Source organism: Oryza glaberrima, chromosome 8, assembly GCF_000147395.1.
Source record: "Oryza glaberrima chromosome 8, OglaRS2, whole genome shotgun sequence".
Lineage (NCBI taxonomy): Eukaryota > Viridiplantae > Streptophyta > Magnoliopsida > Poales > Poaceae > Oryza > Oryza glaberrima.
This window is the reverse complement of record NC_068333.1, coordinates 10,248,834-10,271,727: the sequence shown is the minus strand read 5'-3', so window position 1 is coordinate 10,271,727 and position 22,894 is coordinate 10,248,834. Positions and strand designations below refer to the sequence as shown.

Genomic DNA, 22,894 nt, shown 5'->3' with positions numbered 1-22,894 from the left:
GAAGGACTGAAAGGCAGTAAATTATGTGTACCTTCGACATGTAGTTATCCATGAGATGTATCGTTGATGATCTTCGACATGTGATTATCCGCATGGTAGCACTCATGAAAGCGCACAGTCACACACCACATGAACACCAGGACATAAGAGAGAACACAGTGGAGACAGGGACACCAGGTCGGGGTGAAGAACACGGGGCAAAATAAAATGAATAGTTCCCCGTGCGATCTCCACCCCAACAACACAAGGAAAATATCTTTTTATTGTCTTGTGGCCTGCCAAGCGAGCGCACCCAACATGGCAAAGGCCTTCCTACCCTAAATCTAGATACATCATACATAGTATATAGTACAACATGATTATACAACATGCACATACATGTGCATTAGCTTACCGAGGTCATTACCTTATCTTCTGGTTGGGAGATATGGACATACATCATCTAATTAGCAGCACATCAATCATCAAACAAGAAACATCATCACCATCACGATTCCTAGATGAAGGAATGCTCATGGCACCATTGCAAGGAAGGAAAGCATCTGTGCATAGTAGGAAAATCTTAGGAGTCTGGCTGTAGGCGACATTAACGAAGAAATCATCGTACATGGTTACAGCTCCACACCCAAAAGATCAATTACGCACACAGGCCACCAGTTGCAAAGTGAGCAACACGGATGAAGCAAAAATCTCATCATATCTGCAGGAACAGAATAACAGAATTAGAATTAGGCTAAAACTGTGCGTGCAATAGTTCTTTCTACCATGAAAGAAGGTATATAAATCTACCAATTTAACAGGGATTATTCAAGTCAGATGAGAAAAAACTAACATAAGAAAAAGGTTCAGAAAAATACCAATTTTGGGTTCAAGTCAGATCTAGACACAACTATGAGGAAAAACAGATCAAATCTATAAAACCTATTGAGACGTGATAAAATTCAACCACCACCACCACCACCACCATCCTGAGAAGGCAAATCAGATCAAGAAAAGCCCCAACACATCAGGAGAGGTAACTACCACCACCATCCTGAGAAGGCAAATCAGATCAAGAAAAGCCCCAACACATCAGGAGAGGTAACTACCAACCATAGCAAGATGGAGAAGACAATATTAATAAGGTGCGGCGGCTTAAATCAGCTAAAGTAACGGAAATAGATCCTGATCTATGAAATATGTATGGCGCATAAAAACAAAACAGGACGAAAACTGAAAATCAAAATCTACTCCATCCCAAAACAAACGTAATTTAATCTTCCAATGTAATCAACCATCAACCCATCTTGTACTCCTATACTAAACGTTACTCCCTCCGTTCACAATGTAAGACTTTTTAGCATTACTCATATATATATATATATATATATATATATATATATATATATATATATATATATATATATATATATATATATTAATGAATCCAAACATAAACATATGTCTAGATTCATTAACATCTAAATGAATATGAGCAATACTAAAAAGTTTTATACTGTGAAACAGAGGAAGTAGTAAGAAGGGAGCGGAAGAACGAACGAACCTTACGAATCGAAGAGGACCCCGAGGAGAAATCGTGACGAGACGAAGAGAGAGAGGAAGAGGGGCGAGGGGGAAGACCATATATACCGGCGTGGCTGCCCTGGTTGGCGGCGGAAAACAAGTCGGTTCGTGCTTGCTATGGAAAGGACGGGTCGGTCATGGATATACCACCATTGGGTCTTCTTGCGTGTCGGGTGCGGTTTAGTGCGTGGCTTTGCTGCTGGCCACGTTACGTATACTTCCATTGACCTTTGCTGCTCGTTTACGTCATCCCTTGCGTCACATCTAGGATGGATCGCCTGTGCCCATCCAGCCGTATGGCCGGATTCGCGCGTAGCTGGTGGGCGCCGCGAAGTTGGCCTTCGCAAAACGGGAGGCGGGAGACGAGGGTTGTGTGGCGGCCTCCGAGGCCATCACAGCATTGGCCAAGCCACCACCAACTCCTTCCCAAAATCACCCCAACCCCGGCGCCCTCTTCGGCCACCATGGGAGATGGCCCTGCTCTTGCCGTAGCCGAGCTCGCTGTGGCCCCACAACAAGGAGGAGGTCGTGTTGCTGGTCTCCGACGGACGCAGCATAGTGGCGGTGACGTCCCAGACCCCGAGACCTGTAACTACTAAGCTCGGTCTTGCTCTTCATCTTCTTCACCTACCACGGCGCCTAGAACCTGCAGAGCACCATCAACACAGTAGTAAACAGAGTCATTTTCTCAAAACTGATCTACATGCACGCTAGCTTCCATGGCGTCAAATTTCGATTGAGCTAGTGTAGGACAAGAACCTGGGGTTGGTGTCACTTGGATTGTTGTACACCGCATTCTCGGTGGTGGGCTAGCCGTTGGTACGGCAGATAGGGTCCAAGCGGGCGTTCGTGCGGCGAGGAGCAGAAAGGGAAGACCGGGCGGCGGCGACCTTCCCACCCTGCCCCCGCTCGCTGTCCTCCTCCCTCCTCGCCCGGCCGCTGCGCGCCGCCCCTCCTCACCCGCCGGCCACCGCGCGCCGCCCCTCCTCACTCGCGCCTGGAGGACAGAGGAGAGGGGGAGAGACGAAGGGGAGTGAGGCCTAGAACTTTCAGAATATGCTATCGAATTCGCACTGCTTCAGGATATGCCATCTAATTCGTGCTACTTTCAAAATATACTATCTGAGACGAATTTTTTTGTTCCGTGCCACTCCGTCTCTTCCGTCCATAGCGTCGTCGTCTTTCGTCCGCCCGGTGGCACCGTCGTCAGTACGCCAGTCCGCCACCGCCTGCGCCGACGTTCGTCCGTCGCCGGCATCGTCCATCCTCGTCGGCGTCGTCGTCGTCCACGGCGTGGAGTGGGCGCGGAGGGAGGCAAGTGCTAACAGCAAGGCAAGCGCGGACGTGAGCACGAGCTCGAGCACTGCCGCGAGTCCGCCACCGCCTGCTGCCCATCCTCGCCGTCTACAGCCGCCGCATTCGCCCCATTCCGCCTCACCCCGCCATCCACAAGGGGCTTCTCCCCACCCTTTCCCCACCGCAGCAACCGCCCCATTCTGCCTTGCCCCGCTGCTAGCACTCGCCTTCCTCCGCGCCCACTCCATGCAGTGGACGACGACGCCGCCGATGAGGATGGACGATGCCGGCGACGGACGGACGCCGGCGCGGCGGTGGCGGACTGACAACAGCGCTACGGATGGAAGAGACTGAGTGGCACGGAACGAAAAAAAATCGTGCTCCGATGGCGTATTCTGAAAGTAGCACGAATGGATGGCATATTCTGAAAATTCTCGTTGGGCCTGGAGAGAGGACAAAGGTTTGGAAAAGAGGAGGAAAACGAGGAGGGGTGAGCATGACATGGGGCCCACCATTTTAAATTTAGTTATTTGGTGTAACTGACATGTGAGACCATAATTTTTATTATTTTCCAAATCAAATTGCCACGTAAGCGCTACGTCATATGACGATCGAGTCAAATTAGTCAGATAGACGCGCACGTCAGCGAAAACTGTTGTCCAAACCACCATGGGACCCACCGGTTTTGTCAATTGAGGGACCCGTTGTATCAAGTTTTCTAGTTGAAGGATGATAATCGGATTCATTGACAAGTTAAGGGACCTCAGATGAACTTATTCTGCTAGAGAGAGATAGGGGACGGAAAACGGACTTTTCTGGAATTGGCCCAAGAAGAAGAGGATTTAAATTATTCATTGAAATGATATTTTAATTTTTAAAAATACTTCCATTGCACAAATAATTCCAAAAAATACTTGGATACTCAATGTATTCAATAAAAATTTATCTAGCTCGATTTGATGTTCAAATTTTTCATAGTTTTTATTTAGACACTTACTTTAATTATTAAATAATTTCTAAAATTACTTTTTCACAACAATTTATAATTTAGCGATTTTTAGGGTGTGACAAGGAGAATGGGGAAGATGTAATAAAATAGCGGAAAAATTTAAAAAGTAATGCCATGTCGTCGAGACCGGTGGCAAACGAGAATGAAAACATGGGAGAGTGCCATTTGAGCATATGCAAGTTGGGAAGGTCGCCGCTAGAGACGTCATTGTCATGGTCTCGGCCATGTGCTCACGCACACATTGCGTCACCAAGAGGAAGGGGATGATGACGAGCCGCTCCTCGATCTACTTCGTTGTCGACTCCGCGAGAGAGGAACTATGGTGCGGATGACAGAGGTCATGGAGGTCACCAGAGCTGCACGCTAGAAGGTCAAGCCCCCGATGGAACCAACCGCACGTGCGATGTCCACCACTGCCAAGATCTGGAAGAGGGAGCTCAAGGCTAATATCGGAGCATCGATATCGTGTTAGAGCGTCTCATGTGAAGCTTGTCACTGGTCATTGCCACTTCACCTGCATGTGGGCCCTTTAGCTCTCATCGTTGCTACCGAGCTCGAGCTCAACGAGGTGGCTATCTAGAGCTTGAGCTGGCGATACAGAGAAGCCACTCGCCATTGTTTCCTTTCTCTCGTCAATGATGCACACGCAAGAGCTCATGGTGGCGGCCATGGCAACCTCGACAAATGGCAGCTATCTTGGAAGAAGATAAAAAGGAAAAAAAAAGAAGGAAAAAAAAGTGGGAAACGAGAGAAGAAGCAAAAGGAGAAAAATAAAGAAGAAAGAAGAAAGAAAAAAAAAATAGGTATCTGGTGGCCAAATATGGTAGTCAGGACCGTAGAGTTAATGATGATATCAAATCAGCGCAACTTAAAGATTCTACAGGATGGTGATAATTTGGTACTAAGTGCATGTACAATGGTCTTTATTAGTGGTTTTTCCATTGCCATACAAGTAAAATTGATGACATAGAAGAAAGAGAAATATGGTTGTTAGAGCAAGTATAATAATAAGCTATAGGTGTACTATAAGCTTATGTGAACTGTGAAGGAGAGAGGTAGCAAAAAAAATCAAGAGTGTTGGCTCTCATGCAAGAGCTAGCTTAACACAATCTACAAGACAAATACATTCATTGTATAAGTTAGAGATAGAGAGCGGAGAAAAAAATTGTAGCCAACCTTATAACTAATCTATTATATATATTGACTTTAAGATGGGCTAATAATAGGAAGTAAGCTATACTATTATCCTTGCTCTTATGCATGACAATGGTTTAGAGTCGACTCTTAGCATTTATTAGCGCAAATTTTGTTGCATGGTGGCGAAAGAAAGGAAAGAAGAGTAAGAAAAAATATTTTGATACATTTATAATTAGAGACCATATTGTCTTCAACTGTTGTAGGATACTGGTATCTAAATAACGTAAAGCTCATACCTGACTCTACCTTCCTACATGCCCTAAAATAAAGTTTAACAAGTTTTGTCATCCAAATTTGGATTTTAAGAATATAGGAACTTTAATAATAGAAGCAATTTGTGTTTTATTTTACATTTTCAAACTTAATTTAGTAATTATTTTTTACTAGCTTTTCAATATTTTCCAGTATTAGTGGGTGCGTCCTTTTGAGCTAAAGCCGCTTAGCTAATCCTCGTTTTTCGTCAGCACGTTTTTAAACTACTAAACGATATATTTTGTGAAAAAACTTTATATATATAAATTGCTTAAAAAAATCTAATAAATTTATTTATTAACTTTTTTATAAAATATTATCTAATTAATCATATACTAATCACATTTCTCATTTACGTGCAGCTATGTCGGCTAAACCATCCCGCCTATTAGAACGCACCCTTAGCTTGTCAAAAACACAAGTATAAACATTTTTACAGTAAACTATACAGACAACCACTCACTAAACTTATTTTCAAGGGAGGAGAAACCGTATCGTAAAGGAAAAAAAGAACGTTCATCACATTTTAGTATTTCAACTACTTTCAGGCTTTCAGCAGAGTTCATGGAACCGATGTGTTTCGACGGAACCGATGCGCTATCATCCCATGGCCTAAGGCTGTGTGCCTTTCTTTACCTAGCGAAACTTTGTCACTTTTACGGGAGATATTTAACTAAGTGCAAGTCTGCAACTCTTACATGTAACAATTGAAAATTTATCACCACTAAACCTATATGCTATATACATATAAGGACCCACATCCACGTATCATGAACTGCGAGTGATAAATTTTTAATTGCCACATCACAAATAGTTAGATTCCCTCTTTTATAGAATTCTATCAAATCCAACAATCCAACAGTTTTTATTTATCGATCTGCCTTTTTGTCGATCAAGTCGATTTCACGAACCATTTTTAGGCTGATTTCCTTTCCAGCCGTTCCTAACTCGGCGTGTACGTTTTTCAAACTGCTAAACGGTGCGTTTTTTAAATGTTTCTATACAAAAGTTGTTTAAAAAATCATATTAATCTATTTTTTTTAAAAAAAGATAGCTAAAACTTAATTAATAACATGCTAAACGCTGCTTCGTTTTGCGAGGGGTTTTTAACTATTTACCACTCTTCCGGAGTGCCACTATCCATATGCCACTCTTCTAGATTTTTTTATACAAACACCATAAAAGAGATATTTTCTCCCTAATTAATGTGCTATGTCAGTAAGGAAGACTTGAAATGACCTTTTTGCCCTTGGTTTCATATAATTTGAGAGAGATTATATACAAACATATGTTACACCACAATATAATAATAGATTAAACGTAGCCACTTTCATATAGAATCGAACCATCCATATTACAATATATATTGGCAACGTGACATGTTCACAAGGCCATAATAAGACATCGCGTACAAGTAATCTCTCATATAATAAAGTTCATTGAGAGATGCTAGGCCGTACATGCAGGCCATGAAGTTCGGTTTAGTTCCAAAAATATCACATCGAATCTTTAGACGCATGCATAGAGCATTAAATATAGATTTTAAAAAAACTAATTACACAGTTAGGGGAAAAATTGCGAGACAAATCTTTTGAGCTTAATTAATCCATGATTAGCTATAAGTGCTACAGTAAACCACATGTGCTAATGACTAATTAATTAGACTCAAAAGATTCGTCTCGCGGTTTCCAGGCGAGTTATGAAATTAGTTTTTTTATTTATGTCCAAAAACCCCTTCCGACATCCGGTCAAACGTTCGATGTGACACCCAAAAATTTTCATTTCGTGAACTAAACAGACCCGAAGTAGTTTGTAGCAAAATAAGAAGGCATACGATCATTAGGCCATACACATCAGATCACAGCAAAAGGCGCCAAAGGCTTATCAGACCATTCATCATTTCATAAGTTCATCAGGCCACATCACATAGCAAAATCAGTTGAATAGCTTAAGTGGTGAAGCAATTTTGGGCTTGTTAGCTAGCTTTTTTCTAGGAGTAAGCTTCTTGGATTGCTAGCAAAAAGGTCACTTCAAATCTCCCTACTGACATAGCACACTAATTAGGGATAAAATCTCTCTTGTGGTGTTTGTGTAAAAAAATCTGGAAAAGTGGCATATGGATAGTTGCACTCCAGAAGAGTGACAAATAGTTAAAAAAAAAACCCCGTCGGCCGCCGCGCGTCACTCCCTCCTCACCCACCGGCTGCTGCGTGCCGCTGCCTCCTCTCCCGTCTCCCTCTGGCCGCCGTGTGCCGCCACTCCTCACTCGCGCCTGGAGAGATGCCAGAGGAGAGGGGAGAGAGATGAAGGGGAATTGGGGAGGGAGGAGGAAGAAGAGGAGGGTTGAGAATGATATGTGGAGCTTCCATCATTTTAAAATTAATTTTTTGGGTGTAACTGACATGCCGGCTGACAATTTTTTATTATTTTCCAAATCAAGTTGTCACATAAACGCCACGTCTCTACCATGTTATATGAAGACCGAATCAAATTAGCCACATAGGCGTCACGTAAACCGCCATCCAATCTGCCATGGGACCTATATTGTATTGGTTTTGACAAATCGTTATATCTAGTTTTTCGGTTGAAGGATGAAAATTGGATTCGTTGACAAGCTAAGACACCTTTTATGAATGGAAAAAGTATACTGAAGATCCCTCAACTTGTCATCGAGTTACAAAATCGTCCTCCAACCACAAAGCCACGTATAGAACATCCCTTAACTTACAAAAACCGTTCACTTTAGGTTCTTAGTTGGTTTTAACCCCGGTTTTGTCATACGTGACGGCTGAGTCAGCGTGGGACCCACATGGGTCCCACATGTCAGTAGCCACGTCAGCCTCCTATCTCCTTCCTCATCTCTCTTTCACGCTTTCTCTCAGATGGGTGCCCCCACGCGCGTCGCATCCCCGCCACGAACGCCATGGTGACGAGCCCCATCGCCGCGGCCCCCGCCACAGCCATATGCGGCGCGGCGCACGCGCGGCCGGGACGGTTCGCGCCCAGCTCGTTCCCCACCCGCGTTGACACGCCGAAGCCCAGCAACGACGGGAACATGTACTCCAAGGGCTCCGGGAACACGCCGAATCCCGGCTCCCGTGTCGTCGCCGCCGTGCTTCAAGGGCAAGAAGATGTGGGATGACGAGGAGGAGGTCCAGAGCCTTCTCACCGGTCGCGAATGGCGCCGGCCGGGAGGTTGAGGTCGAACGCCCGGGCGGCGGAGTGGCCGTTGCCGGAGCTGCGGGCGGAGTCGGCAGCTTGACCCGGTGGCTCGTCTTGTGGCCGCCAAGCGCCTGATAGGCTTGCCGCAGACGGAGCACTTGAACTCCGCACCTGCCGACGGCCGCACCAACGCCGAGAGCGGAGGCGGCGCCTGGACACGGTGGTGGCCGCCGCGGGCTAGCATGAGGAGGCAGAGCCGCAATATGTAAATTGATCAACTAGAGGCTTCTGTTTTCTTACCGTGTCTGTAAGCAAAGGAGACTCAGGTGCCAAAACAAGATGTTTCGGTTCTGTACAAATATGATCATGAAATCAATCTGTGTTTATGTTACAGCGTACTGTACACGAATCAATCTCCCAATATGATCGAATATGGTCTACAATATATGACCGCCAAAAAACTAAGTGTAAAAGATACAGGTACAGTTCCAGTGTACAAAGAACCAAGGAAGAGCTAGACATAGTATCTGTATGACTATGTATGGCTATGTATCACTCGTTTGCTATGTACAAAAGCAGGAACAAATTAAACAATAGCGGCACAAAACGAATCAACGAATAGTGTGTTTCGACCGTGAATTTCACTCCCTAGACCAAAAACTCTTTGAGAGATCAGATCCGTGCAGCTGCTGAATTACGCGGTGAGAAGGCGAGGGGGCTCTGGACCTCGGAGGAGGCAGGAGCCAAGACGGGAGATGCGGGCGGAGTCGGCAGCTTGAACCGGTGGCTCGTCTTGTGGCCGCCGAGCGCTTGGTAGGAGCTGAAGGACCTGCCGCAGACGGAGCACTTGAACTCCGCACCTACCGGCGCCGAGAGAGGAGGCGGCGCCTGGACGCGGTGGTGGCCGCCGAGGGCGAGCATGAGAAGGCAGAGCGCGAGGTTCTCCTCCTCCGATCGCTGGCGGCGCGACCTCTTCCGCTTCGCCCACCCCTGCGGTAGGTGCCCGCCCTCCTCCCCACTTGTGGCGCTGCTGCTCGTCACGACCGCCGCCTCCTCCACCTCGTGCTGCTGCTCCTCCTCCTTGAGCACCGCGGCGTGGAGCGCTTCCGTCTCGCCATTTGCGACCCGCCGCCGCCGCCGCCGCCGCCTCCTCCTCTCCCGCCTCACCCTGGCGGCCTTCGCCCCAGCCACCGGCCGGCTTGCCGAGAAGAGTGAGAGAGAGAGAGAGAGGAGGAGGAAGGGAGAGGAGGGGAAAGAGAGAGAGGGTGCTGACGTGGCCACGCTGACAGGTGGGACCTACGTGGGTCCCACGCTGACTCAGCCGCCACGTATGATGAAACCGGGTTCAAAACCACCAAAAGACCTAAAATGAATGTTTTTTAAGTTGGAGGATACTCTGTATCTGGTTTTCTGGTTGGGGGACGATTTTGTAACTCGATAACAAGTTGAGGGACCTTCTGAACCGGGTTCGCGACGGATCAATCTCTTCCTTCCTATGACATGTGGGCCCCACATATCATTGACCTCGGTCTTCTCTGATCATGGCCGACGTCATTAATCCTATTTTATCAGTGTAAAAATAATTGTAAATGATATCATAAATCTATTTAATCCTTTTAATTAGGCTTTAATTGGATTAAATATCGTAAAATTCATAACTAATTCATGCAAACTCAAAATGAAGTCGTTCAAGTCTCAAAATTCATCTCAAATCTCATAATTAAACTTATTTCTTTTCATATGGAAACAGATTTGGACAAATTTTATTTGAAATTATAGCTCTTGACGAGATTTATAATTTTATAGGTGATTTTTTTTTCATTTGAAATGTTTTAGATACTTAAATTTCATGAAATGCCATTGACAAGCATCCAAATACCAGAAATGCCATCGACAAGTGTGAGTTCCAAGAAATGCCATCGTACAAACGACTTTGTCCCAAAAATGCCATCACCGTTAGGGTTCCGTTCACTCAGTACCGTTAAGTTCTATAGGATGAACAGTGTATTTAACGGCGCAAAATAGACGGAACCCTAATGGTGATGGCATTTTTGGGACAAAATCATTTGTATGATGGCATTTCTTGGAACTCGCACTTGTCGATGGCATTACTGGGACTTGGACGCTTGTCAATAGCATTTCTTGGATTATTTTTTTTCTAATAGAATTTATATGTAGCTGAGTTGGTAAAGGAGAGAGGTGTTGGGTTCGAATCCTAACCATGACAAGGCCGGTATAAAAAAAATACTTAGGATGATAGTTTAATATAGTGTGGAACTAATGCTACATATGAAGTGTTGCAATGTAATTTTTTGCCATATCTATTTTGTGGCAATATGAAAATTTGTTATCACTAAATAAAAATCATTACAATAACCTATTACCACTATATTTATTAGCAACAATTTAAAAATGATAGCAACATATATGTATTGCCACGATTTTTTTTCGTGGTGACAAATCATTTTCGGTAGTGATATTCGTTTCATATTATAATTCGCTTTAATTTTTTTCCTAGTAAAACTTTGTTAGGTTTGATCAAATTTATAGAAAAATTTAGTAACATCTAAAACGCCAAAATAATGATGTTAAATTCTACCAGGAAAATAGTGTGTTTGTTTTGTACAAAAATGGTACTATATCTTTTTATAAACTTGTCGAACTTAATTTTTTTAAAAAAATCAAAACAACTTTAAAATAGAGGGAGTAATATACAAGCAAAAAGAAGAAAAGAAAATTGAATGATTGTGTCTATGTCATTCATGACCACCAGGTATAGGTGCTGTTATTATTGCACAAAATTCACAAAAACTCAATGACCAATCCAACGTGTATGTACGTATATTTATGTGCATGCACTCCATCATCATCATCCCTCGTTGTCCGGCCAGAATGTATGTGCGTGTATCAATATAATGTACTCCTCTGCATCGATCGATCAGCCGCTGTCGTTGGCTAGCCAGTCGAGGAGCGACCGGAATTTCTTGGCGACGGCGCCCTTCTGCCACCGGAGCCGCTTCCACCGGCTTCCCACCAGCACCGGGTGCAGCCCGAGGATGTGCTCCGGCATGAAGTCGTGCCTCGTCAGGATCCCCACCACCGGCGACCTCTGCAACGATCTTACTCGAATGAGAGTTTGTAACAGTGGAACAAAAGGTTAAGTAATTTGTAATTTGGATTGGAGCAGGTGTGTGTTAGTAATTTGAGTAGTGGACATCGATTCACATACGTCGCAGGACTTGGGCACGACGAGGAGGTGTCGCAGGCCGACCTCGCGGAAGAGGACGAGCGCCTTGGCCAGCGACATGGTCTCCACCACCGTGTACGGCGACGTGTTGGTGAAGGGGTGCAGGTCGACGTACATCTCCATCTCCTCCGGCGACAGCTCCACGTCGGCGATGGTGTCCTGCTTCCCGGACCCGCGCTTGTCGAAGTCCTGCGCTTCGAACCTCCCGGCCATGTAGTCCTTGGGGCACCGCACCGGCGCCGTCAGGAACTCCCGCTTCTTGAGCAGCACCAGCAGGTGCGCGCGCAGCACGAGGCCGTACAGCACCGGTGCCGGCGAGAAGGGCGGCTCGTCGACCACCGGGAACGCGTGGTGCCCCGTGGTCCGGAGCGTGTGCACGATGTGGCCCACCTTCTCGACGCCGTTGAAGCTCCGCAGCGGCCCGGCCACCACGTCGCCGACGGTGAGCTGCCGCATGTACGGCTCGGCGTGGCCGTCGAGGTGCGGGAGGCCCTTGAGATTGAGGATGAGGTCGTAGATGCTGGAGTTGAAGGAGTCGGCGACGGTCTTGGAGATGAGCAGCACGAGCATGACGAGCGGGAGGAGGAGCAGGTTGTTGGTGAGCTCCAGGATGATGACGCACACGGACACCGTCATCCGGAGCGTGCCGCCGAGGAAGGAGGCGGAGCCGAGGATGGCGACGAGGCCGTGGTCGAGTCCTGAGCGGCCGCCGAGCAGCATGGCGACGAGGCGGCCGTAGGTGGCGCCGGTGAGGATGATGGGGACGAACAGCCCCGACGGCGCGACGACGCCGTAGCTGAGCACGCCGAGCGCGTAGGAGGCGACGAAAAAGGCGAGCATGGAGCCCGGGTGGTAGACGTCGTTGGTGCCCGTGGAGTAGAGGTTGCGGATGGCGTCGTCGTTGATGTTGAGGAAGAGGCTGGCCAAGTCGTTGTAGTGCCCCGCCGGGCAGTGGAACCGCCGGAATCGGTTCAGCGAATGGCACGTCCCGTTCGGCGGCGACGGCGCCCCGGCTGTCGGGCACGGCCGGCACGGCGCCAGCCACGGCAGGCCGAACACGCAGCACGACGTCAGGATGGACACCACCGCCGCCAGAAGCAGCTTGTGCGCGTTGCCCCTCCTGCACATTTCAAAAATTAATTTCATTGGATTGGATTGGATTTTTCACTAGAATATAATCAGTTCAACTTCAATGTGTTCCAAATGATGTCATAATTAATTAATTGAACGAACAAGTAAGCCATGTGAAATTGGCAAAGATATGGAATGATCGTAGCTAGCTAGCCATACTCGTTGATCACGCTGTAGACGCGCAGGACCTTCATCATGAGGAAGTTGTAGAGGGCGCCCAAGATGGCGCCGATCACGCCGATGAGGACGACGATGGGGATGTCCTTGAGGTGGTAGGTCATGAGGTCATCAAACTTGGTGCTGACGTCGTACATGATCAGCCCACCCTTGCCGAACAGCCCGCACTTCCCCGACGCGCACAGCTCGATGAACAGCCGCAGCACCACCGCCACCACCGCCGTCGTGAAGAACGACCGCCAGATCAGCGCGCTCCGCCACCTTGATTAATTATCAGCCACAAATTATATATTCTTGTAATTAAGTTGTCAGCCAAAAGCTTCAGAGGATGAACAGAAAAAGAAAATTGCAGCAGTGCATATCATTCATGTGTAATTTGATGGGTAGTTTTACCATGACGAGAGTGATTCGAGAGCGAATAGGACGCCGCCGACGGGGGCGCGGAAAGCCGCGGTGACACCTGCGCCGGCGCCTATGGTGACGAGATCACGGCGGTCGCGGTCGTTCTTGAAGTAGCGCAGCCAGCGGCAGGTGAGGCCGTACTTGCGCGACCCGCCCTGGCCGAAGATGGCGGCGATGCACGCGCCCGTGTGTACCATTGGGCCAGCTTTGCCGACGTGCAGCGAGGATGACACGGCCGCGATGTTACCGATTATCTGCACAGTTGGAAATCAGAATAGATATGGGGAGTTCAGCTTAAAATGCTCCAGTTTTGTCAGTTACACAACGTTCGACATGTGTAATCATCCCTATTATTATCACCGTATTTTTACTCCCTCAGTTTGTTATTATTCATGATGTTCCATTTATTTTCCCCATATTTGAACGTTACGCTGGTTCATATCTGTGCCTGGAGTTGTACAGGACATCATTGCCTTTGCCTAGACTAACCACAAAAGCATAAGAAGAATGACCTGTTTAATTTGCCATTAAAAATTTTGCACAATCCTATGTTTGCCATATATTGTGGTACCCTGCCGGTCTTGATTCAATTCCAACAATCCAATATTGCCGGCACATTTCTTGCAAACTCTTGGGGTACATTATTATTTTATTTTTAGGAGCTGATCAATGTATGCTTTAGGATAAGTTTACCATACTTAGGGCCCCTTTGATTCAAAGAAAATTCATAGGAATTTTAGAGGAGTTCATTCCTATAGAAATTTTTCCTATATAGCCATTTGAATTAAAGGAATGGATCTTATGAAATCCTATGAAATTCCTATGGAATGACTCTTTCCATGCAAGTTTTGGAGGAAATTTAACATAAGGTAGAACCTCATGGAAAGAATCCTTTGAGTCTTTATCTCTCCTCAAATTCCTGTATTTTTCCTGTGGCCCAATCAAATAGTCATTCCTATGTTTTTCCTGTGTTTTGCAATCCTCTGTTTTACACTTGCATTCCTGTCAGAATCCTATGTTTTTCCTATTCCTCCGTTTTTTTCATTCCTATGATTTAAAGGGGCCCTTAAGATATTAGGAGATAACATATTTTTCTAAATGTAAAACTTGATATCTCCAGATACTAGGTATATCTATAAGTACTAAAATTTTACACTTAACTTTTATTGTAAAATTTTGATGTCTACAAGTGCTTTCTTAAGAACCATAAAATTTCTCTTTTTTTTAACATATGGATTTTGTCTAATGACCCAATAATTCTTTTTCTAAAAAAAATAAGAGTGAATTTCACTACTATAGCCAAATTATCAGAAACCTACAGATTTGACATGATGTTTCATAATACTACATATTTAACATTAAATTTATCACAGAACTATAGATTTAAGGTGGAATATCGCAAAATTACACATTTAGTAACAAAGTTATCACAAAACTACATGTTTTATATCAATGTAATCACACAATTTGGGCATTTACAACTCAAACATAAAATTAGAGCTAAATATTTACATCCCAAAATCAATAATTGTTTGATAATTTTATTATTAAATTTATAGTTTTTGGATAAATTTATCGCTAAATCTGTAGTTTTACGATACATCAGTTAAATATGTAATTTTGCGATAATTTAACCCATGTATCTATAGTTCTATGAAATTTACTAAAAAAATAATTGATAGATAGGAATATTTCAGTCGCTCAAATGAACAAGTTGACTCGTTTTATGAATATTGGGGTTTTAAGAAATCTACAGAAAAACAAAATAAGTATCAATTATTGAGGACTTTGTAGGCATTCCAATTCAAACGGAAGTCGTGCTGTTACATTTCACTTTCATGAGATAAAGATCTAGAGATTCTATATCAATCATGGATCCATTTTATAACTCTGTCAACCCCAATAGAGAGCAAACAGGTAAAGTAAACGGATGAGTGATGTATGTAGTGGATCCAAACAATAATAAAAAGGACACCCAAGGTCTCAATTATTAATGATGCCCATGTAAAACAAACAGCCACACACATAAAACAATTCTTTGCTGCAAGAACATGCCCTTTCATCGTAAAAGAATTAGCACTAATTTTTTGGCAGAAACTTGCACGATCACGGCTATTCTTTTGATCCTAATAGTACTACCACTAAGGCCGTGTTTAGTTCTTTGGCCAATTTTTTTTAAGTATACGGACACACATTTAAAGTATTAAATGTAGATTAGTAACAAAAATAAATTACAGATTTCGCCTATAAACTGCAAGATGAATTTATTAAGCCTAATTAATCTGTCATTAGCAAATGTTTATTGTAGCTCAACATTATCAAATCATGGTGTAGTTAGGCTCAAAAGATTCGTCTCGCAATTTATATGCAAACTGTGTAATTGTTTTTTTTGTCCACATTTAATGATCTATGCATGTGTTCAAACATTTGATGTAATAGAATTTTTGGAAGTTTAAAGGGAACTAAACACAGCCTAATATAGAACGAATTAATGTCCCTTTTGCCCGTGGATAATTCAGGCACACAGTTCCAAAAAAAAGAAGAGAAAAAAAAATCAGTCGCACAACTGGCAATTACAGTAATTGGGAGTGGCTCATGTGCTAATCTGCGCTGAGCTGTAGAGGAGGATAGGAACGCACCTTGACAGCGAGTGTCCTGAGCGAGAAGATGTTTGGCGCGTCCACGCCGTTGAGGTAGGCCTTCACCTCCGGGATCCCCGACCCGCCGGCCGCCGGCGACACGAACGCCGTGATGGACGACGCGAACAGCAGCAGGGCCAGGTTGGTTCCGGCGAACAGCCAGAACGCTGTCCAATAGCTGCATCCGACATGAGTTTCAGACTTCAGACTCGGAGTAACAGACAGAAATTGATCTTTGTTCCAAAAATTCAGTCAATTTTGAGGGTTCAGAATTCTAGATCACTTGACAGATAGCATTCTCAGATTTGAACAAGAATTGATCTGATCAGGGACAAAAAGAGTACGGGATAATAATAGACAAAGCAGGAGACAAGCATGAGTGAATTTGTCGTACTCAGCAAAAGCAACATTACTTCTTTCTTGGACAAGGCAATAGGAGGCAATGAGCAGAACCTGCTGGACTCCATGAGGGCGGACACGGCGGTGTGCTTGAGGCCGGCGACATTCTCGACGGCGAGGTTGATGACGAAGCCGGCGATGCCGGTGATGATGCCGATGGCGAAGCAGAAGGTCCACTTGAGCACCACGTACCGCACCTGGTCGGCTTTCCCTCTCGACCTCCAGTTCTGGTCGAACAGGTCGTTCTCTATTATCCTGTAACCCAAATCAAATCCCCAAAGAAAAGGAAAACGAATTAGCATTGTCGCAAACCGACGAAAATATTACCAACAGGTTACAGAGCTGTGTATATTACTATATTAGCAAATTGGAATGGTAATTGCAGCGAGAAAGATAACCTCCGCAGGAGTAGGTGGATGAAAATGCAAGTGGGGGCAAGCAAGATACAAACATTTCTGACAAGACAATAGGTGGCAGGAACATGACATGTCCTTGAGAGGACTTGAATCAATAAACAGAGAGCAATTGGATCACCATACGAAACGAGGCAGCAACATTGAGATGCTATCCCAATCAAGAAGCAAATCATGGAACACTATTGGATAAGAAAAAGCATTTCATCTCGACATTGAATCAACAATTCAACATGATGGAGAAGCAAGGATTGGGAAAGATCAGACGATACAGGTGGTAGGATCCAGAGTCCCTGACAAGAACGAACGGAGAGAGAAAGGGAGGCAGAGCCACAGAGGAGAGGGGGCGCGTACTCGTAATCGAGGCTCTCGATGGGGCAGGGGTTGGAGCCGACCATGGCAACCTGGGAGGTGTTGTTGGTGGCGCTGCGGTGGAGCAGGGCCCGGTTGAGAGGCGGCCGGTGCTCGTCTTCCTCCATGAGGAGGTCCTCCTCCCGTGGAGCCGTGCACGCCATGAGAGAGCTTGCCGCAGAGGGAGACGAGGGGAGCAGAGCATCTGGGTATTGCGAAGTGTAAATAGCGGGGAGCAGAGACGGGTTTGAGTTAGTTAGGCCTGGTCTATAGACCAAGATGTGGAATTATTGGAGTGTGTTTATTATTTAGTGTGGCAAATGTCCATATCAATAGTAGTACATATTATTTTGTCAGCAAATATTTCTTGCCAACCACATGGCGGAAAAAACTATTTCATTAAATTGTACCGACCAAATATGTGCCTTCACTGTCGGTACGAACTTACGATGGATAAACTATATTAAAGAGTCTATATACCCCACTAAACTTTGGTAGGAAGTTCATCTAGCATTCTTAACTTTAAAATTATACATCCAACCCCCTAAACTTTGCAATATCATTTATATTGTCCTCTAATGCCTTGTTCGGTTAATCCCTGCGAGGGAGAGATTGAAGGGGATTTATTCCACATGTATTGTGGTGTGGAATTATTCCTCATCAATCCCCTCCAATACTCTTTAATACTCTCTAAACTGAACAAGACCTAAGGTGTTTTCGGATGGTGGTTTTGTGAATTTAAAAGCATAAATGAGTGATTTTGAATAATTAATGTAATATATTTATATATCATTAATACTCGGTTCTCAATTTATACTCGATAGTGATATCATAGTAATATTATGTAAGTCAGAACAAACAAGGAGGAAAAAAAATAAAGATTTGGGTGGAGATTTTAACACATATATCCAATGTGTATGCCACGTAGTCAAACTCATTCAACGTATATACATATTAGATTAAAAACCACATTGCAAAACCACATTAGGAGATTATATATAATGGTATTATAAAGTTTTGGTGAGGTGGGAGGGGGTTAAATATCCGGTTTTAAAGTTGAGGACTTTCTATCAAAATTAGGGAGTATTTGGACTTTTTCCTAAACTATATTATGTCATAATTATAATTAAACTATAAATATATAATAAAAGGAAATTTTGAAAACTAATTTCTAAAAAAATACTAACTCTATCATAAAAATACAATAACCTACTATGAGATGTGACAAATTCTAATATTACGAGTTTGGATAGGTCCCATGTCCAAATCCCTAATATTAGGATGTGTTCCATCTCATACTAAGTCGCTATTTTTGAAATATGGGAAGTAGAGAATATCATGTAAGTTTATCTAATTTGACTAATTTTGATCAAAATTTATAAATTTGATTTTTTTTAAGGAAAAGAAGCTCCCTAGAAATAATGAAAAATTTAGTCATACCTCGGTGAAAGATTGGGATGTTAGTTTTACTGAGTGAGTACTAAATAAACATGGAATTTACCATCAATTATGATAGGAAAAAACAATGCACGATCAACACTGTTAATCTTTTTAGATAAGGATGCTTTGTGTTCATGGGAGGAGGAATGCCTAAGGTAAACCGGAATAACCTGAATGCACCAGTTGCTTTGAGATTTCCTGAACGAGTAGCTAGTAGTGTATAGACCGAGCCCACAGGATTTAGGGAGAGAACAAGAGCGTGACAGGGCTGGGAGGGGTAGGATGACATGATGAGTTGGCAACCCGGGCTGGTGTCTTTTGCCTTTTGGGATGCAGGGGAGCCGTTGTTAATTATCTCATGCCAATTATTGATTTGTCGTGGTCGTGCGATGCGCCTGGGCCAGGAGCATCTGGGAGAGACACCTTCTTTTCATGAATACTCCGTAATAGCAAAGGGAGGACAAAATAAATTGCTCGTAAGGATGTGGTATGGGTTGATCACTTGATTGCCTATTGCAGTTGTAAGAGCATCATCAATATTGATTACAAAATATCGATTTTCCTTCGGAGCTAGAGATGGTTTATAATAACGATGAAAATGCTTATTCAGACTACTGAAAGCTTGTTTCATTAATATAATATATGTGCGATGAGTACATGATGAGCTATAGAAATGAAGAAATTGTAATATGCACTTTTTAAACTTCATTATTCTTTTATTTGCCACACCAATCCTATATACCTATACAATTCATCCCCACTAATAGGAATTTCCTGCATTATTGTGCAGCCATGTCACCTCAAATTAGCACAGCCATTAGATGAAATAGCAATGGTTCAGATTGCAGTCCCTCTCTTCCCTGCCGTTAACCACATCCCAATATAGATGGGCAAGCCCAAGCCACTGCCTAGGCCCAATTCGCCCATTCCGATTATACTGCGTCGTTATCGCTCCCGACCCCCAAGCGTTCACATCTGCCGGTGCCGCTAAAATCGCGACCGACCCGCCGGCTCCCGACCTCCCGCGCGCCTTCCATGCTTCCCGGCTTCTCGAGACTGATCGCCTTCATGGTGTTTGGAGAGATAAAAACTAATCGCCGCCGCAACTTCGATTTGTCTCCTACTTCATCTACCTCGCTGGAAACAGCCTCTCCCTCCCATGAAACCTTCACGGCTTCACCCGCTCAGTCGCTCACTCACCTTCGAGTATATTCCTCTCCAAAAGTACGTTTCCTCCTCTTCTTAAATCTTATATATGTTCATTCAATTTATTAGCATTTATTTTCTTTCCAGTCACGCTAGACTGATTTTTTTCATATTGTCAGTGAAGTTATCAAATGATTAAAAAACAGAGAGATGGATTTGGTTTCGCATTTCTACTAGCAAGATTGAAATTTATTTGGTCTGTACACATTGAGTCAATTCATGGTATTTATTCGGTTTCTACTAGCCCTGTTCATTGTATATAAACCAATTTTACAATGTTTCTACACCTATAATTTGTTGTCTTTATGTATTCATATTGCAGTTCATCATTAATATTAATTCCTATTGCAGTTCGTTCCTATTACTACTGCCTACTGAGGTCAGTCCCCAGAACATTCCCATCCAAAGCAGCAACTGATTTGGTTTCTCTATATGAGTTCTCTATCAAGTAAAAATCCCAATATATTCGGTACCTCATATTCGTTCATGGTCATCGGCTTTCCAGATATTATTATTATATGACCATCCTACGATACCTTCTTTGTAAGAGGTACTAAGCAATTTCTTCCATAAAAACACCGTTAGAATTTTCATGTGTAGACAGAAAGGTCATGCTATGATTGTTTCAGCAATTAACTTAATTTAGGTACATATATTGGTTCCTGGATGTGCACATGCTACCCTTTCTTGCTATATGATGTTTCTACTTTACGTTCAGGTTTGTAAGCTACAGTTTTATGATTGATGTAACCTTATTCTTCGCATTTTGTTCTGCTGGAGGTTTTAATGTAGTCCAAGGATGTAATCACATCAGCTGATGCAATCAACCACAAAACAGAAATGCCATTGATCGCCATTGGCAACAATACATATAGTAATTTGATTATCCTGGTGTTTAAAACTTTTTCTCGACAACTTTTGGATCTCAGATTTTCCTAACCTCCATCCGGTAAGTTTATTGATATTGTGGTCATTAATTTCTATTTGTGCTACATATTGCTTTCTCCTTTCTATCGGGAATCATCCGCTAGATATCATATTTTCTCTTTAATTAGTTCGCTAAAATTTCAGTTATGTATCTATGTGGTATTTCAGTATGAGGTAAAACTGACCCTTTTAAAGCATTTTATGGAATTGTACTTTCTTTTGTTGAACTATTGCCTTTGTTATACATGTTGCGGGCACCTACATTTTGTGTCTTCTTAACAGGATGTTTCAGCTGTAGACTTGCTGCATTGCACCAACTGCACAGACCAAGGTTAGTACTTTAGATGGCAGCTTAATTAGTTGCAAGGCCCTAGCTACAAAATTGATTACAATTTAATCTGCTTATTCCACTCAGACATGGTTTAAGAATATAATTCACTCTAAAAAAACTATTTCCTTTAATTATCTAATCTATATATGCATTACATTATACCACAGCATCACCAATCAATTGCACCCATGAATGGTACTTTGATGCTTCAGATTATTGCATAATATTGCTGTACTATATTAATCATGCATTTTCTTAGATATTACACAGTTCAGATTATCGAATAATATTCCTGTACTATATTAATCATGCATTTTCTTAGATATTTCACAATTGAACTATTGATATATGTTTAAGTTTATTATAACTATATATTGCACATGAATCCCCGCAGCAACGCGCGGGGTACTATCTAGTTATTATTATTATGGGTGATAAATTTTGCTTGCACACGCCACTACACACATATTGCATATACCACTAGAGTGTGTCTCTTTAACACACGCTTAAAAGTTACTCCATCTGTTTTAGGTTATAAGACATTTTGACTTTGGTCAAAGTTAAACTACTTCAACTTTGACTAAGTTTGTAGATAAATATAATAATATTTATAATACCAAATTAGTTTCATTAAATCAATAATTGAATATATTTTTATAATAAATTTGTCTTGGGTTAAAAATATTATTATTTTTGTTTACAAACTTAGTTAAAATTAGAGCAGTTTGACTTTGATCAAAGTCAAAACGTCTTATAACCTGAAACGCAGGTGGTAGATGCTAAAGATAAATATTTAGTCTTCATGACTGGGACACAACATGCTTTTGAAAAGTTGAAAGGCTGTTTATTTTGTTTTATATTTAAATTGTTGATTACATATTGTTGTTCCCATTAATCACTAGTGTATGTGTCAAGTTATAATGTTTCTACAAACTAAACAACCATTATATTCTAGAGAAAATCCAACAAATATCATTGACAAACGTCCTATTCTAAGAAACACCATCGACGAATGTCTGGTTCTAAAATATGTCATTGTACAGGGCTATTTGTCCCAGAAATGCTACAGTTATCAGTGTTCCATCCATTTATCTTCATTAACCCATGTAAAAATGTGATATGGTTAACGAGTGAAATGGATGGAACCTTAACAAAGATGGAATTTCGAACATAAGTTGGCTCATACAATGGTATTTCTAAAAGTTGCATTATTATTTAAAATGGGCACTTGTCAATGACATTTATTATATTTTCTCTATATTCTAAGGTACATAAGTCGCTCATAATTGGAACAAAATACTCCTATGGAGCAACATAGGGTACATGCAAAACTTTACATACTATTAGTACATGTACCTTGGCTTGTCCTTTTATCACTTTCTTAATTTTTGGCATAATCCCTACAAAGGAAGCAACAACAAGATATAGATTTTTGATTTCTTGACTTCTTCCTTGAATAGCTTTCTGCTAATAGAAGCAACATATAATTTTCAAATGCTTTAATATATACTATCACCGGATTTCATAAAAAACTGTTGACTTTTGATATAGATCATACCTTTGACTTTTGAACATATGTTTGATCATTGGTTTTATCACAAAGTTATATAACTATTATTTATTTTGTTGTGATTTGGTTTATCATCAAAGGTATGACTTACAATTTTTTATATTTATGAAGAAAAATGTAATAAGACAAATAGTCAAATATATTGCCAAAAATCAACAATATTATCTATTAAAAACTAGAGA

At 42.6% G+C, this 22,894-nt stretch overlaps 2 protein-coding genes and 1 long non-coding RNA gene across 3 annotated transcripts; all 3 read right to left on the bottom strand.

The window, feature by feature from the left end:
• Positions 1 to 257: 257 nt before the first annotated feature.
• LOC127781903 (uncharacterized) lies at positions 258 to 2,647 on the bottom strand. Its single transcript, XR_008019097.1, has 3 exons — positions 2,323 to 2,647; positions 1,544 to 2,209; positions 258 to 700 (listed from the first exon to the last, which is right to left on the bottom strand). It is a non-coding gene; the product is annotated as an uncharacterized LOC127781903 (long non-coding RNA).
• Positions 2,648 to 8,947: 6,300 nt separating this feature from the next.
• LOC127783036 (zinc finger protein 1-like) lies at positions 8,948 to 10,370 on the bottom strand. The gene is made up of 2 exons (XM_052310322.1): positions 10,359 to 10,370; positions 8,948 to 9,775 (listed from the first exon to the last, which is right to left on the bottom strand). The coding sequence occupies exons 1-2, from the start codon at positions 10,368 to 10,370 to the stop codon at positions 9,152 to 9,154; spliced, it is 636 nt and encodes a 211-aa protein (XP_052166282.1). The 3' UTR covers positions 8,948 to 9,151.
• Positions 10,371 to 11,207: 837 nt separating this feature from the next.
• On the bottom strand, positions 11,208 to 17,470 carry LOC127782492 (putative chloride channel-like protein CLC-g). Its single transcript, XM_052309697.1, has 7 exons — positions 17,242 to 17,470; positions 16,529 to 16,729; positions 16,076 to 16,253; positions 13,428 to 13,690; positions 13,017 to 13,295; positions 11,709 to 12,846; positions 11,208 to 11,588 (listed from the first exon to the last, which is right to left on the bottom strand). The coding sequence occupies exons 1-7, from the start codon at positions 17,400 to 17,402 to the stop codon at positions 11,418 to 11,420; spliced, it is 2,391 nt and encodes a 796-aa protein (XP_052165657.1). The 5' UTR covers positions 17,403 to 17,470; the 3' UTR covers positions 11,208 to 11,417.
• Between the last annotated feature and the right edge of the window lie 5,424 nt (positions 17,471 to 22,894).

Bases quoted from the DNA above. Each gene is read 5' to 3' on its own strand.
- LOC127782492 (XM_052309697.1), bottom strand. From the start codon at position 17,402: ATGGCGTGCACGGCTCCACGGGAGGAGGACCTCCTCATGGAGGAAGAC. The intron at 13,296-13,427 runs GTAAAACTACCC...TAATTAATCAAG, and splicing joins CTCGAATCACTCTCGTCATG to GTGGCGGAGCGCGCTGATCT. The intron at 12,847-13,016 runs GTATGGCTAGCT...TGAAATGTGCAG, and splicing joins GTCTACAGCGTGATCAACGA to GAGGGGCAACGCGCACAAGC.